At 47.7% G+C, this 16,722-nt stretch overlaps 1 protein-coding gene across 1 annotated transcript in view; it reads left to right on the forward strand.

Annotated features, from left to right (window-relative positions):
- VWA5B1 (von Willebrand factor A domain containing 5B1) overlaps positions 1 to 16,722 on the forward strand; it is a 49,112-nt gene that overhangs the window by 12,026 nt on the left and 20,364 nt on the right. Inside the window, exons 8-13 of the mRNA XM_056865361.1 lie at positions 2,761 to 2,871; positions 6,942 to 7,144; positions 7,519 to 7,633; positions 12,470 to 12,655; positions 14,455 to 14,650; positions 16,529 to 16,708. Coding sequence (XP_056721339.1) covers positions 2,761 to 2,871; positions 6,942 to 7,144; positions 7,519 to 7,633; positions 12,470 to 12,655; positions 14,455 to 14,650; positions 16,529 to 16,708 — 991 coding nt within the window. The remainder of the gene's footprint in view (positions 1 to 2,760; positions 2,872 to 6,941; positions 7,145 to 7,518; positions 7,634 to 12,469; positions 12,656 to 14,454; positions 14,651 to 16,528; positions 16,709 to 16,722) is intronic.

Below are 16,722 nucleotides of genomic sequence, written 5' to 3' on the forward strand. Positions count from 1 at the left end.
TCTCTCCCCCCCCCCTTCTTTTCAGATTGCTCCGTTTTTGGTTTTTTTGTTCTAAAAATTCTTTTTTATGCGGCAGTTGGGTTTGGGGAGAGGAGGGAACTTTTCTCTCACTACAGCCAATTACGAAGCAGCATTTCAAGGGGCGGGGATTCAAATACTTCCTGATTTGAGCTTGGAGACTGCTGGGGCATAGACTCCCAACAGGAAAGTGTGGGTCCAGCAAGCAACGAACCTCAGGTAAAACTCTCCATGCATAAACAACTACTGAAAGCTCTCTCTGCTGATGGCAGCTTGCTACGTGAATGTGGGCAAGTCAGGCTGCCTCGGCCTACATGACAGGGTTGCTGTTGGGATGATAAAATGGAAGAGAGGAGAATGACATTGAAAGTTGCTTGGGTTCCCATTGGGGGAAGTGGAGTCAAAATATCTGAATAACCAAATATGCCTAAATGGTCTAGGATCAGGGTATCCTAAGGACTGACCATCTCCCTCAGTATGAACCTACCTATTCTTCATCCGAAGCTTGTTCATTAGATATGACTCATAGCGTTGCAAACACTGAGTTGGAAAATTCCTGGAGATTTGGGAGTTCAGCCTGGGGAAGGCAGGGTGAGGGAAGGGACCTCAGTGGGGTACAATGCCATAGATTCCACCCTCCAAAGCAACCATTTCCCCCCAGAGAAACTGATCTAACTCGTCTGGAGATCAGTTGTAACTCCAGGAAATCCCCAGGCTCCTCCTGGAAGTTGGCAACTATAGAGGTGAGATAGGTGCCATATGGATAAGGCCTTTGAAAGGCTCAGTACACACAAGCGGAATTACATAGAATCATAGAGTTGGGAGGGACCACCAGGGTCATCTAGTCCAACCTCTTGCACAATGCAGGAAATTCACAACTACCTTCCCCCCCCCCACACACACACCCAATGACCAGAAGATGCCTTCCCTCTCATCATCTGCCTAAGCTCACCACCTCCCGAGGAAGCTTGATCCACTGAGGAACCGCTCTGACTGTCAGAAAATTCTTCCTAATTCTTTTTGATTTAATTTCAACCCGTTGGTTCTGGTCCGACCTTCTTGGGCAACAGAAAACTACTCGGCACCATCCTTTATATGACAGCCCCTCAAGTACTGGAAGATGGTTAACATATCCCCTCTCAGTCTTCTCCCCTCTATCCCCTCAATACATAACAATAATAATTAAATATTGTAATTCATGTAGCCTGCAAGAAGTATGAGAACATGCTTAGATTCCCCCCTACTTTTAAGACATGTTTATATTTGATATTTCAGAATTACAAATAATTTGCTAGAATAGTTAGGTATAGACTGATATATAATCGGTTCTTGTAGGTTATCCGGGCTGTGTAACCGTGGTCTTAGTATTTTCTTTCCTGACGTTTCGCCAGCAGCTGTGGCAGGCATCTTCAGAGGAGTAACACTGAAGGACAGTGTCTCTCAGTGTCAAAGTGTGTTGGAAGAGTAATATATATAGTCAGAAGGGGGTTGGGTTTGAGCTGAGTCATTGTCCTGCAAAAGAATCAAAGGTAATGTGCTGATCATTGTCCTGTAAGTATCAAGGTAATGTGCTAATGAGGGTGTGGTATGTTAATGTGGAACCATTGTATCCTGAAATGATCTGTTAACATGTGGAATCCAAAGCTAATCTGCATGGCTATTGTGGATTGTAGGCTTTGTTAGTCCACAATAGCCATGCAGTCCACATGCCTAAGAACGAGCTTCACGTCTTTTAATTAATGTGCTCCTTGGGCCTTAATGCACTCAATGGCTCTTCTAAGCTGAATAAAGTCACGCTTGCTTATTGTTTGGACAAGAAAACCCAAGGATCTTCCCATTAATCGCTCTTCTGCTGTCTCAGGCTACTTGATTTCCCTTTCATTGTTTCGAAGCCTGACAGTGAACACAGCGATTCCATCGGGCAACGAGGGTTGGCTCAAGATACTGTTGTTTAACGGTTGATATAAGCAATTTCTGATGGATTATACCACATCATGTACATGTATAACACTGATTTATTGTCGCGCAACTAAGACGGAATTTGTTTTTAGTATTTTTAGCTTGTTGTGGTACTATACTTATTTATTGACCGACTGTTGGCTTGTAAACTGTCTTTCGCGCACATTGGCTCCTCAAAGCACACCTGATAGTATCAATTCAAATAAAAACACCACTTAAAACCTCAATAATAAGAACATGCCGCTAAATCTACCCTGGAAAAAAGACTCTTTATGCTCCAATAATCCAGTCACTTGGTTCAAAGACAGCTGGGGGCTTCTAATCCTGGGAAAGAAAAAGGTATCATTTCAGCAGCTATGGTCATTTATGCATGGGTACTTTCACTCTCGTTTGCCCCCGGTCTGTCTCGGTTGTTCCTTGGAGTTATGCATGAGTTTCCTATCCATTAGAGATGACCTCTCTGCCAGCCCTCAGGATCTCTATTGGCCGGAAATCAATTGTAATAGCATGACATCTCCAGCTAGTACCTGGAGGTTGGCAACCCTAGATAGCTGTTCCTGATTGGATCCTCTCTGCAGACTCAAAGGTGATACCTCTTAGACTCTTCTGAAGAGCCTTCTGCTTTGGTGAGGTGAAGGAAAACCAGGATTTGCTTTTTATTCTAGGGGAAGAAGCAGGCAGGTACCAGAGAACACATTTCCAGGCACCACAGTGCCCATGATGAACATCATGTTGGAGATTGCTGCGCTGTCATGATATTTTGTTCCTTTCCACCCTTTATAGGACGCCTTGTTGGTCATACTGAAGAGCCTCATGCCGACCTGCTTGTTCAACATCATTGGGTTTGGGTCGACGTTTAAGGCCTTGTTTCCTTCCAGCCAGGCCTACTCTGAGGTAAGAGCTGGCATTTCTGAGTCTGCTTTGTATATCCCTTTCTTCGAGCACATTAGCATGTCAGGCGCTGACTTTGTAGCGTTTCCATACATCGTGGGCCTAAAGCTGCAGGTCCCCCCGGGGTCTTATCTCCTGTCCCAGGATTTCACTCTCTTTTGTGATTTTGCAGTCTCTGTTTCCAAGCTGCGTATCTTTCCTGGGCCAAAACAAGGCCTGGAGCACCCCCAAGCGAAAGACACGCTGTCAGCAATAAGCAAACAGATGGTTTGCTTCGTTATTACGGAGCTGCTCTTCTGCTCAGAAGGAAAACACAAAGTGACATATGAGAGACGGACGGATGCTGCGTTCATACAGTCACTTTAGTTTAACAAATCACAGACATTTTAAATTACTGTTCTCATTTGTCATTAGGGTTGCCAGGTCCCTCTTCACCACCGGCGGGAGGTTTTTGGGGTGGAGCCTGAGGAGGGCAGGTAGGGTTGCCAGCCTCCAGGTACAAGCATAGTGATACCTTTATTTGTTTAATCAGTCTCCAGGTAATAGCTGGAAATCTCCTGCTATTACATCTGATCTCCAGCTGATAGAGATCAGTTCCCCTGGAGAAAATGGCTGCTTTGCCCATTGGACTCTATGGCATTGAATTCCCTCCCCTCCCCAAACCCCGCCCTTCTCAGGCTCAGCCCCAAAAACCTCCCGCCGGTGGCGAAGAGGGACCTGGCAACCATAAGGGCAGGGTTTGGGGAGGGGAGGGACTTCAATGCCATAGAGTCCAATTGCCAAAGTGGCCATTTTCTCCAGGTGAACTGATCTCTATCAGCTGGAGATCAGTTGCAATAGCAGGAGATCTCCAGCTGTTACCTGGAGGTTGGCAACCTTATTTGTCAGGGACTTTGCAAGGGCTTGAACCAAGACTTCCTGGCCTAAGGCTGGGACTAGTCTATTGAGACACTGTGGATAGTGTGAACACATGAAGCTGCCTTATACTGAACCAGACCCTCGGTCCATCAAAGCCTGTATTGTCTACTCAGACCGGCAGCAGCTCTCCAGAGTCTCAGGCAGGAGTCTTCCACATCACCTACTTGCCTAGTCCCTTAACTGGAGATGCCGGGGATTGAACTTGGGACCTTCTGCAGACCAAGCAGATGCTCTACCACTGAGCCACAGCTGAGCCCTCACCTCAGGGGACCTGGTCTCTGTAGTCTGGAGATGAGCTGTAATTCTGGGATATCTCCAGCCCCCACCTGGAGATTGGCAATCCTAGCTGCACTCCACTAGCTGTAGCAGGGAGAGAATATAGGGTAATGTTAGAAAGGAGCAAGAGGAACAATACCCAAAGTAGGGCCCTCTTCATCTCGTCCCAGAATTCCTCTGTCCATTCTCAAGAGAGCAACTATTTCATGTTCTACTTTCCTAAGGGCAGGATGCATAGATCACGCCGTTTTATCCTCATACTGACCTTGTGGGTGAGGTAGCCAACCTCCAGGTGGGGGCTGGAGATTTCTCAGAATGACAACTGATCTCTAGACTACAGAGATCAGTTTCCCTGGAGAAAATGGGAACTTCAGAGTAGAGATGCCAGCATCCAGGTGGGACCTGGGGATCCCTCGAAATTACAGCTCATCTCCAGCCCACAGAGACCAGTTCCCCTGGAGGAATTGGATGCTTTGAAGGGGGGACTCTATGACACTGTACCCCACTGAGGTCTCTTGTCTCCCCCAGGCTTCATCCCCAAATCTCCAAGCGTTTCCCAACCTGGATCTGGCAACTCTACCACCCTTCCTCCGCCGATGGCCAGGAAGGCATTATACCTTGCTGAAGTCCCTCCCCTTCCCAAACCCCTTTTCCCCCAGGATCCACCCCCCCAAATCTCCCAACCCAGAGCTGGCAATGCTACCTGCGAGTTAAGTTAAATTGAGAGGGTGTACCTGGGCCACAAGGTCCTTCAGAAAGTTAGCTTATCTGACACAGGTCCAGCTTTTTGTTATACCACAGTGACTCTTTGTAGCAAGCCGAGCAGAATTCTGACTATACTCAGAAGGATCCTTCCCATGGGAAATTCACATGCACGATGGATTCATTTCCAATTCACCTCCTCTTGAGTGCCTGGGGAAGATAATGAAACCCTCAGACTAATAAAGCCAGCAAATAATCGCCCAATTGCAGAAGTAATGAAATATGATTTTGTGCTAATATTCAACCCTCCCTCCCCAAATATCTCTGTGACCTTGAGCATTAAAAAGGAATTGGCAGAGAAAGCAGGCCCTGCTGTCGAAGAAAGGGCACCGACACGTAACATTTATTAGGGTTGAAAACCTCCAGGTACTAGCTGGAGACCTCCTGCTATTACAACTGATCTCCAACTGATCGAGTTCAGTTCACCTGGAGAAAATGGCCACTTTGGCCACTGGACTCTATGTCCCTTTCCTCCCCAAACCATGCCCTCTTCAGGCCCCCTCCCAAAATCCCACCCCGGAGCTGGCGACTCTAACTTTTATCCAGGTGAGTTTACCCAGAGTAGGCCTTGCTGCGCTGTTCCTCAGAATGCATTTGCCTGCCATAATGAGAGGGTGGAATAGGGTTGCCAGGTGCCTCTTCGCCACTGGCGGAAGGTTTTTGGGGCAGAGCCTGAGGAGGGTGGGGTTTGAAGAGGGGAGGGACTTCGATGTCACCGAGTCCAATTGCCAAAGCGGCCATTTTCTCCAGGTGGACTGATCTCTATCGGCTGGAGATCAGTTGTAATAGCAGGAGATCTCCAGCTATTACCTGGAGGATAAAAAAACCAGCACCCAAGCTCAAAAATGCAAACATATAATACACAATACTATAAGAATAAGCCAATCACAATATCAAAAATTCAAAAAATTACAAATGCTGTGCAATGCAATGAACAAACAGGTCTGAAACACCTGAGAAAATGAAATACCAAGGGGAAGCGGAGGAGCCGCGACATCTTGATCTAGATTATTTTCACACATTTTGCGTTGGGCTTCTTCAGTCAATTCTTAAAGTATTCTTATATAAATAAATTCCTGAGTAGGCAAAGATCTGAGTTCTCCTTACAGCACTCTGCTGCTCTTTTTGGTTTGGATTACCTGGAGGATGGCAACCCTAGGGCAGAAAGACCTTTGCAGAGGGCAGAACTTTGGGATTATCTCACATGGCTTTACAGAACATGAGTCTCTCTCTGTTTGGGAGTAGGTGGTATGGAATAGTCTCCTTATAATGGTGTGTGGACAGTTGCAGAATAAGGGAACAGCCTCATGAATGACTGGCACTTCTCGGGTTGCCAACCACCAGGTGGGGCCTGGAGTTCTTCTGGAATTCCATCTGATCCCTAGACTACCGAGATAGGTTTCCCTGGAGAAAATGGCAGCTTCAGAGAATCGACGTTATGGCATCCCATTTCTGCCGTGCTCTCTTCCCCAAACGCCACCTTCCCCAGGTGTGTGTGTGTGTGTTGTGCCGTCAAGTCGCTTCCGACTCATGGCGACCCTATGAATGAAAGTCCTCCAAAATGTCCTAACTTTGACAGCCTTGCTCAGATCTTGCAAATTGAAGGCTGTGGCTTCCTTTATTGAGTCAATCCACCTCTTGTTGGGTTTTTCTCTTTTCCTGCTGCCCTCAACTTTTCCTAGCATGACTGTCTTTTCCAGTGACTCTTGTCGTCTCATAACATGACCAAAATACGACAGCCTCAGTTTAGTCATTTTAGCTTCTAGGGTCAGTTCAGGCTTGATTTGATCTATAACCCACTGATTTGTTTTTTTGGCAGTCCACGGAATCCGTAACAACTTTCCTCCAACACCACATTTCAAAGGAATCTATTTTCTTCCTATCAGCTTTCTTCACTGTCCAGCTTTCACACCCATACATAGTAATAGGGAATACGATGGCATGAATTAATCTAGTCTTGGTGGCCAGCGACACATCCTTACACTTCAAAACCTTCCCCAGGATCCACCCCAAATCACTAGGAATTTCCCCACCTGGCGCTGGCAACCCTACTTGTGCAAACACCACATGTTGTTTGTTCCTGTGAACACAGCCAGCGTGGCTCTTCTCTCTCCCAGGAGAACTTGGTCGTCGCGTGTGAGAGCATCAAGAAGATCCGGGCTGACATGGGCGGCACCAACATCTTGTCCCCTTTGAAATGGATCATCCGGCAGCCCATTCACCGGGGCCACCCGCGACTGCTTTTCCTGCTGACGGATGGAGCCGTGAGCAACACGGGGAAAGTCATTGAGCTCGTCCGGAATAACTCCTTTTCTACCAGGTACAGGAGCCTCTGGAGAGAAGGTGGCATGGTTAGGGTTGCCTGGTTCCTCTTCGCCACCGGCGGGAGGTTTTGGGGGCAGAGCCTGAGGAGGGCGAGGTTTGGAGAGGGGAGGGACTTCAATGCCACAGAGTCCACTTGCCAAAGTTGCCATTTTCTCCAGGTGAACTGATCTCTATCGCGTTAGCTATGCACAAGCTAATGGCTATGAAAACAGGAACAAAGGAGCAGGCGAGGGGTGGTGGTGGAATTTCTCCTTTTGCATTGGGACCATGAATAGGCAGTTTTTAAAGTTGCATTTTTTAAAAAGAGCTTTGAGCGAGCATCAAAACTGACCATGCAAAAATGGCCTTTGTCTTTTTCTCCTGTCGCAGGTGCTACACTTTTGGCATCGGGCAGAACGCTTGTCGGAGGCTGGTGAACGGGTTGGCTGCTGTGTCCAAAGGAAGTGCGGAATTCCTGGTGGAGGGAGAGCGGCTGCAGCCGAAGGTACTCCTCTTAACCTTCTTCATCCATAGGGTTGCCAACCTCCAGGTAGTAGCTGGAGATCTCCTGTTATTACAACGGATCTCCAGCCGATACAGATCAGTTCACCTGGAGAAAAGGGCCACTTTGGCAATTGGATTCTATGGCATTGAAGTCCCTCCCCTCCCTAAGCCCCACCCTCCTTAGGCTCCGCCCCCAAAACCTCCCGCCGGTGGCGAAGAGGGACCTGGCAACTCTATTCATCCATATCAAATGAGAGAGAAGTTGGAGTTCGATATAGAAGAGCACATCCTTTGCATGGAGCTGGCCCCAGTCCGTGGTACCTCTAGGTTAAAAAGGGGGGTGACCGGGCTGGAAAAGACCTCTGGCTGATGTTCTGGAGAGCTGCTGCCAGCTAGAATAGAAAATACTGTAGATGGACCAATAGCCTGAGCTGGCAGTTTCAAATGTTCTGATATTTAAGGACCATCGCTCAGTACCAGAGCGTTCCTTCTGTGTGTAAAGGTCCGAGGTTCAATCCCTGGTATTTCCATTTGAGGGATCTCCGGTAAGTGATCTGAGAAGACCCTTCTTCTGTGTGGCGGTCAGAACATATGAACAAATGAAGCTGCCTTATACTGAATCAGACCCTTGGTCCATCAAGGTCAGTATTGTCTACTCAGACCGGCAGCTGCTCTCCAGTAGAGGTCTTTCACACCACCTTCTACCTCATCCTCTAAACTGGAGATGCCAGGGACTGAACTTGGGACCTTCTGCTTGCCAAGCAGATGCTCTACCACTAAGCCATGGCCCCCTCAGAATTGGTCAGAATCAATAACATTAAACTAGATGGGCCAATGAATACACGAAGCTGCCTTATACTGAGCCAGACCATTGGTCTATCCAGGTCAACTCAGTACTGTTTTGACTGGCATCAGCTCTCTGAGATCCTAGGCAGAGGTCTTGAACCATACCTACTACCTGATCTTTGAACAGATGCTCTTTATGTAGGCCTCCCATTTACTTGCCCGGGGCAGGGGTATTACCTGTCCCCAGCCTCTTTCCAGCCCCTGAGGAACTGAAGAGCAGGAGAAAAAAAATATGTTCTAGGGATTTCCCCTAGTCTCTGTGGTGACGCAGACTAGGGGAAACTCCCAGAGCAGCATTTTTGAGGAGGCAGCCTTGAGCATCACCCGGAAGTGATGTCATTTCCTTCCCAAGCTCCACCCTCCTCAGGCACTGCTCTCTAAAATCTCCCGACATTTGCCGAGGCAGCGTTGGGAACTCGAACTTTATGCCACCTGAAAATGCAAAAACTTCATGCGCTGCTGACCTCAAAAGGACATTTTCCAGATGTCTTGGCGATCATAGTGGAATATAAAGGAAGACACAATTCAGTGGTATAGCTTGTGATCAGCTCCTTGAAATGTGGCCAAATGGCCACAGACTCTCAACGAAAGGCAGAACAGAACAAAGCCACCCGCCTGCGCTCATCTGCAGACATTTATGAACGTTGCATAATATATTCTGCTTCTGTGAGTCATACAGAGGGGCAAAGATCTCTTTGCAGAGGCCTGGAGGTGACTTCCAAGCGTGTCAATCCAGGGAGAGGTTTCTGTTTGTTGAAAACGAAATGTGAGGTCTTCAGAATGATGAACCGTTCCAATTTCTCCATGGCTGCAGAACCGCTCCCAGCCTCGCCTCTAGGAAGCCAATGCAAACTTTGAAGCCCTGGCGTAATGGACCCTTCAGTTTGGGTAATGAAAGGAATTAGGCTGCAATCAGTCAGCACGGGGAACCAGAAAATGGTAGATGAGTTCAATTTTAGTTGGGTAGGACCTACTTCAAAGGAGCAAGAGGTGAAGACCGAACCAGTAATTGAGGTCATTATAGTTTGGGAGCTAAGAAGGCGCCAAGTGTTTGACCGATGCTTCTTGGAGGATTTTTCCTCGCTGCGTGTTAGGATTATTGATCAAAGCTCCTTGCGAGGGGCAAGAGGAAAGCGCTGCCAAGATAAAAACTCGTATTTCACAAAGATGACTGAGTCATTTATTGGCATAGGGCACAGGGAAATGAAATGTATTTATGAAGACATTTATTCCCCACTTTTCTCCCCAATGGGGATCCAAAGCTGTTTACAACTTTGTTCTCCTCTCTTTCATTTTATCCTTGCACAACGACCCTGTGAAGTTGAGAGAGAGAGAGAGAGAGAGAGAGAGAGAGAGAGAGAGAGAGAGAGAGAGAGAGAGTGTGTGTGTGTGAGTTTGACCCTGGGTCCTAGTCCAGTAGTTTATCCACCAAACCACACTAGGGGTGCGACTAGGATTGCCAGGTCCCTCTTTACAACCGACGGGAGGTTTTTGGGACAGAGCCTGAGGAAGACAGGGTTTGGGAAGGGGTGGGATTTCAATGCCATAGAGTCCAATAGCCAAAGTGGCCATTTTCTCCAGGTGAACTGATCTCTATCCGCTGGAGATCAGTTGTAATAGCAGGAGATCTTCAGCTACTACCTGGAGGTTGGCAACCCTAGTGCAACCATAGCAGATCAGGCTTTTTGCCCACACAAGAGGAAACTTTGGGTCCTGCTTCATTGCAACAGCATGTTCCTTGGCGTGTCCTGCACCTCTAGTCCCTGGCTCCTACCATCACTCGTTGGCATTTGAGGGACACCCTAGGAACCAAATCCTGGTTTCGCAAACCAGCCATAGTGAAGATAAACGACAGCTTCGTGTTCTCTCTGAACCGAACGCTTGCATTCCCCTGGCCCCCCTCTCTTGTTTCATTGGCTTCCAGTTGCAGGGTTTGAGGAAACCAAGGTTTTCTCAAAAGAGGGGAGTGGACATGTTCATGGAGGAGAGGGGTATTTATGGCTTCTAGTAAAAATGGATATTAGTCCCGATGCATACTTGTTCTTTCCAGGATCTGAGGAGCATGCCTATTATCTTAGGCACTATTAGTGGATTGCACATGAGGGGTTTTCTTTTTTGACCTTGATGTTATATAGGATTGTGATTATTTGGTTTGTGCTTTATACTTGTGACTAATAACATACCTGTACTTACCTTCTGAGCTATTTATTCTTATACCTATACCACCTGGAGTTTGGCTACCCTGACGTTGCTTTCTTGGCCTGGCGGAACATTACCCGTTCTTTCCCTCCATTTCTTCTGAAGTCCCGCTAGGACTTTCTGGGCTTTCGTGACAAGATAACGTCGGTTTTGCAGCTGAGCAAACGTGGGATCGCTGAATGATTTTTCTCTCTCTCTTTGGAAGGACTGAGGGGGCGGCTGCCAGTTGGCAGCTGGCACAATTTCCTGCTTTTTGACTCCCACGCAGTGAGTGGGCCCAGGCGAGTCAGATGAAAAGCCCTCCCCCACCCCCCGGTCACCGGAGAGATGTTATTTACCCTTTTGTGTATGTCGCGGGGGTGGAGGAGGGAGGGCGAGGGAAGAAGGGCCTGTCTGGTTCAGTCCGTTAACTTTCATCACAAGATAGGCATCACGAAAGAAGAGGCTGCATCAATTACAGTCTCCAGTGCTGGAAGCCCCCTCTCTCTAGACTCTCCTCGCCCTTTCCCATATAGCTCTGAATCCTAGAAAAAGAAGGTGGGGGGGCAGTGGGCACTAGGGTTGCCAACTTCCAGGTACTAACTGGAGATCTCCTGCTATCACAACTGATCTCCAGCCGATTGAGATCAGTTCACCTGGAGAAAATGGCTGCTTTGGCCATTGGACTCTGTGGCATCGGAGTCCCTCCCCTCCCCAAACCCCACCCTCCTCAGGCTCCTCCCCCAAAACCTCTCGCTGGTGGCAAAGAGGGACCTGGCAACCCTAGCAGGCCCTCAGGATTTCCATGCTTTTGTTTGCCTGTTAATGGGATATCTGAGCTGCCTTTGATGTCATATGCCCCACCCTGACATAGGGTTGCCAGCTCCGGGTTGGGCAATACCTGGAGATTTTGGGAGTGGAGCCTGAGGAGGGCAGGACTTGGAGAGGGGAGGGACTTCAATGCCATAGAGTCCAATTTCCAAAGCAGCCATATTCTCCAGGGGAACTGATCTCTTGCCTGGAGATCAGTTGTAATAGCAGGAGATCTCCAGCCACCTCCTGGAGGTTACTAGGAAAAAAGAGACACCACTGTACTGATACTGAGTAGTTAGGAAATTAGCACAGGATCGACACAACACTGTAGTTACAAAGTGCAAAAAAAGTTCTATTTAGAAAAGCTACAAGTGATAAACCACATCAATATAGCACTGCTACACTGGCTGTATCCTAAATGGAACATGGTGACTATCCTGTAACATTAATTGCAGTCAAAAATTATTCGAATCAAGTTTTCTTGACATTTCTTGACATGAAGAATTGAATTGAAGAAATTTGAAATGGCCGTATCCCCGTGTCATCTTTCAAAGCAATGTTTCTTCTGCTTTAGTACCTTGAAGATACATGCATCAGTGACTATTGGACTTTGTTCATGTTGGATACTTTGTTTCTATATTGATGTGGTTTATCACTTGTGGCTTTTCTAAATAGAACTTTTTTTGCACTTTGTAACTGTAGTGTTGTGTCACTCCTGTGCTAACCACCTGGAGGTTGGCAACCCTCAAACGAATAGGTTTTTCGGCTCTTCATCTCAGCCCAATAGAGCCAAATTGCAATCATGAATAGTGACACAACACCCCCCCCCCAAAAAAAAGACTCCACCCTCCAAAGCAGCCATTCTCTGGAGAGGAACCAATCCCTGCTGTATGGAGATAGGTTATAATTCCGGGAGATTTCCAGGCCCCACCTGGAAGTTGGCAGCCTTAGATGACTGGTCTCAAAGGTTGAAATCCAGTTTCTTGCTCTGTGTCCCTAGATGATAAGGTCTTTAAAGAAGGCAATGGCACCCATTGTCAGCGATGTCTCGGTGGAATGGGTCTTCCCAGAAACAACGGAGGTCTTAATCTCACCACTGAGCGCTAGCTGCCTTTTCCCAGGGGACCGGTTGGTTGGCTACAGCACGGTCTGTGATACTTCCCCGTATGTTTCTAACCCCCGGCTGGTGAGTGTGCTTAGCCTTCTGTGTAGCTTTGAGCTGTTGCTGAAATTGTATCATATATATAAATTATATCATATCATATATTATATTGCATGCCCAGGGTAGTGCCGATTGCCACTTTGGGGTCAGGAAGTAAGTTTTCCTCCAGGCCACATTGGCCAGGGATTCTTTCCCCACCCCCGCCATCTTCTTGGCGTGGAGTAGGGGTCACTGAGGGTGTGGGGGGAGGTAGTCATGAATTTCCTGCATTGTGCAGGGGGTTGGACTAGATGACCCTGGTGGTCCCTTCCAACTCTATGATTCTATTACTCTATTCTATGCTTCTATCAGGAACCACCTCCCTTAGGGTGTAAGGCCTTGATGGGTTAGAACCCAGGAACAGGAGATGAGCAATTCCCTGTTTCATTTCTATTTCTATTCATTTATTTTGTTGTAATATGGTTTGTGTTGTCTGCTTTTTACTTTTAGCTTGGCAGGTTGGTTTGTGTTGTGTACGCATGTCATTTCTGTTTCTGTTCATTTATATTGTCATCTGGTTTGTGTTATCTGCTTTTTGCTGTTAGTTTGGCAGGTTGGTTTGTGTTGTGTATATTTGTATCGGCTCTTAATGCAATTGACGCAGTCTTTATATGTGTGATATGCATACATATATAACAGTCTTTTCTATTTCTATTCATTTATACTGTTGTCATCTTGTTTGTGTTGTCTGCTTTTTACTGTTAGTTTGGCGGGTTGGTTTGTGTTGCGTACACATTTCATTTCTATTCATTTCAATTGTTGTTCTCTGGTTCGTGTTGTCTGCTTTTTGCTGTTAGTTTGGCAGGTTGGTTTGTGTTGTGTACGCATTTGTATGGGCTGGCTCTTAAATGCAATCGACACAGTCTTTATATGTGTAATATACATACGTATATAACACTCGGGGGATATGCCTTCCATTTACGGGAGAAATGAAGTGCAAGGAACTGCTTGAAAATAAAGAATCACAGGTTTGATTCTCACAAGGGAGAAGCAAAATCAAAACTGGGGTTTTCTGGTCCAATAGCTGGGACGAGAAAACAGAATCATACCTTATCTCCTGGGGATTCTCCAGGAGATCAGATTCCTCGACTAAGGACCAAACTGGACATGAGGCTAGGAGTTCTATGAATGGAACTTCCAGGCCTTTAAAAAAATTATATAGCAGGTGCACAGGGGGCCAGTTGGGTTCAGGATTATATGTCTTTTCTGATCCACAGAGCTAACTGCAGCTTTGGAGGGGCTATTTAAATCCTGGAAGGGTCATAGGCCTTTTATGCAGGGACGTTTCCCCGCTGTCACCCCCGCCAACTGCTTCGGGGCTTCCTTTTGATTATGCATGCCTTTCCCACCTGTCAGAGGTAGTCTCGCTCTCCCCGCGTGTTTTGCTTGCATTTTCCAGATTCTGGCTAAGAGCATCTGGAAAACACGGGCAAAATGCACGGGGAGGGCGAGGCGACCTCTGACCGGCAGAAAAGGCATACATAATCCAAAGGAAGCCCCGAAGCAGTCAGAGTGGGTGACCGCGGGGATACGTCCCTGCGTAAAAGGCCGTAGAAGGAAAAGGTTAAACACTCTCCCCAGCGACCCTTCTCCAGTCTTCAGAGCATAAGCCCAAATCTGCTAATTTGTTTTTTTCAAAAACTGCATCAAGTCTTTGGGGAGTATCTTCTGTTCCTGGCCCCCTGGAAATCAGCCCCTGGAAGAAAAAATGGCAAGTGATGGCTGTGTTGGGCACTGAAAGCGCCATGGTAATCCATTGCCTTCCTGATTTCTCCTTCTCCCAGGACAAGAGGCGAAAGTACAGCATGCTGTATTCCCAAGAGTCAGGCAGCTCCGTTTTTTTCCACTCCCAAGAGGAAGGAAGCACTGGCGACCACTGGAGCTCTCCCAAGGATTCGGAAAGCGGGTTCCCTCCGGACAGGACCCCTGAACTCCTAGGGATTGGCGGAGACCTCGGGAGCGAGTCTGACCTTGACTCTGGTCTGTTCCTCCCCCCTTTCCACTCTTTAAAGGGTGCCTTTGCATGTTAGCATCGTGGTAGCAAAAGTAAAATAACCTGGTTTAGGCAACGTAAAGGTCCCCTGTGCAAGCACCGGGTGATTCCTGACCCATGGGGTGACATCACATCCCGATGTTTACTAGGCAGACTTTGTTTGTAGGGTGGTTTGCCAGTGCCTTCCCCAGTCATCTTCCCTTTACCCCCAGCAAGCTGGGTACTCATTTTACCAACCTCGGAAGGATGGAAGGCTGAGTCGACCTTGAGCCGGCTACCTGAAACCAACTTCCGTTGGGATCGAACTCAGGTTGTGAGCAGGAATCAATTAATCAATTAATTAATTAAACAGATAGCAAAAATGGCTAAATCTGCATCCAATTTCCAGATGGAAACAGCTGCAACACATATTGCCCCTCGAGGCTAGACTGACCAGGGATCCTGGAGGGTTTTTGTTGCCATCTTCTGGGCATGGAGTATGGGTGACTGGGTGTGTGTGTGGGATAGGTAGTTGTGAATTTCCTCCATTGTGCCGGGGGTTGGACTAGATGACCCTGGTGGTCCCTTCCAACTCTACGATTCTGTGATACGCCCACCAGGCAGCTATTGTGAAGGGCTCCGAAATCTCCTGCTCCCTGTCAATTTTTGCCCACGTTCAAACTGCAAAGCTACTTCTTTTTTGGACATTCCCTGTCCGGTGCTGGACCTCTGATCTTGGACTCTGTCCATTAAGGAAACTTCCCCAGCCACCAAGGAGCAAATAACAGCCCACTGGGTTGCTATGCAGAGGAAGGCACTGGCAAACCACCTCTGTTAGTCTCTTGCCATGAAAACCCCAAAAAGGGGTTGCCATAAGTTGGCTGCGACTTGACGGCACTTCACACACACACAACCCGGGCTATTAGCAAGTGATCAAACTACAGCCACAGCAGTTACTCATGCAGAGATGCATTGCCTCTGACTAAATATACTGGAAGTGACTGAAAATTCCAATTTCTTCCAGAATGTGTCTGTCCCAAGGCCAATTGCAGCCCTGACCTGGATGGCCCAGGCTAGCCTGATCTCGTCAGATCTTGGAAGCTAAGCGGGGCCGGCCCTAGTTAGAATTTGGATGGGAGACCCCCAACTTGGAAGGCTTTAAGAGGGGAGTGGACATGTTCATGGAAGAGAGGGGTATTCATGGCTGCTAGTAATAATGGATGCTAGTCATGATGCATACCTATTCTCTCCAGGATCAGAGGAGCAGGCCTATCATATTAGGTGCCGTGGACGGTGCTGCTGCAGTTGCCTTGATTGTGGGCTTCCTAGAGGCCCCTGGTTGGCCACTGTGTGAACAGACTGCTGGACTTGATGGGCCTTGGTCTGATCCAGCAGGGCTTTTCTTATGTTCTTAAGGAATACCAAGGTTGCTGCGCAGAGGCCAGCAATGGCAAACCACCTCTGTTTCGTTATTTATTCACTCTTATATCCCCCTTTCCCCAGCAAAGCTGGGCTATAAACATCTCATGCCTTGGAAACCCCATGAGGGATCACTATAAATCAGTTGTGACTTGACGTTACTTCCTACCACCAGGCCAACTGGAAGGAGGCAAAGTCAGAGCGGTGAATTAGGCAGAGGCGCAAGCACAAGCCTCCTCAGCAGGCAATTACTTTGGGATCAGAGCCTCTGGAAGTAATTTATTCCTTGTGACATACTTGCAGTTTGTGAATGGCACAGTGGTGCGCCCAGCACTAGTATGTAAGATTGAAACCCAATGTATTTCTCCTGGCACAGGAATTACTGCTCTGGGAAAACCATAATAGTTAAATGGGCTGGCATTCCACTGTTATTTGGATCTATAAGACAGACCATTTGTTCCCCAAAGGGACAGAGCTTAAAACCTCATCCCGGAGAAGGGCATACAGCACCAATCAAATTGCTGACCGTGAGCCGTTCCGGAAGATTCCCACAGCCAGCGATCCCAGTTCCGCCCTGATCAAAAATCCTCTCCGGAAAACCCAGCTACAGGATCTCAGTCAGTTCAGCCCAGAACTGCAGCCCTGGCAGAAGGAGTTTCAG

This window comes from Euleptes europaea, chromosome 19, assembly GCF_029931775.1.
Source record: "Euleptes europaea isolate rEulEur1 chromosome 19, rEulEur1.hap1, whole genome shotgun sequence".
Classification (NCBI taxonomy): Eukaryota; Metazoa; Chordata; class Lepidosauria; order Squamata; family Sphaerodactylidae; genus Euleptes; species Euleptes europaea.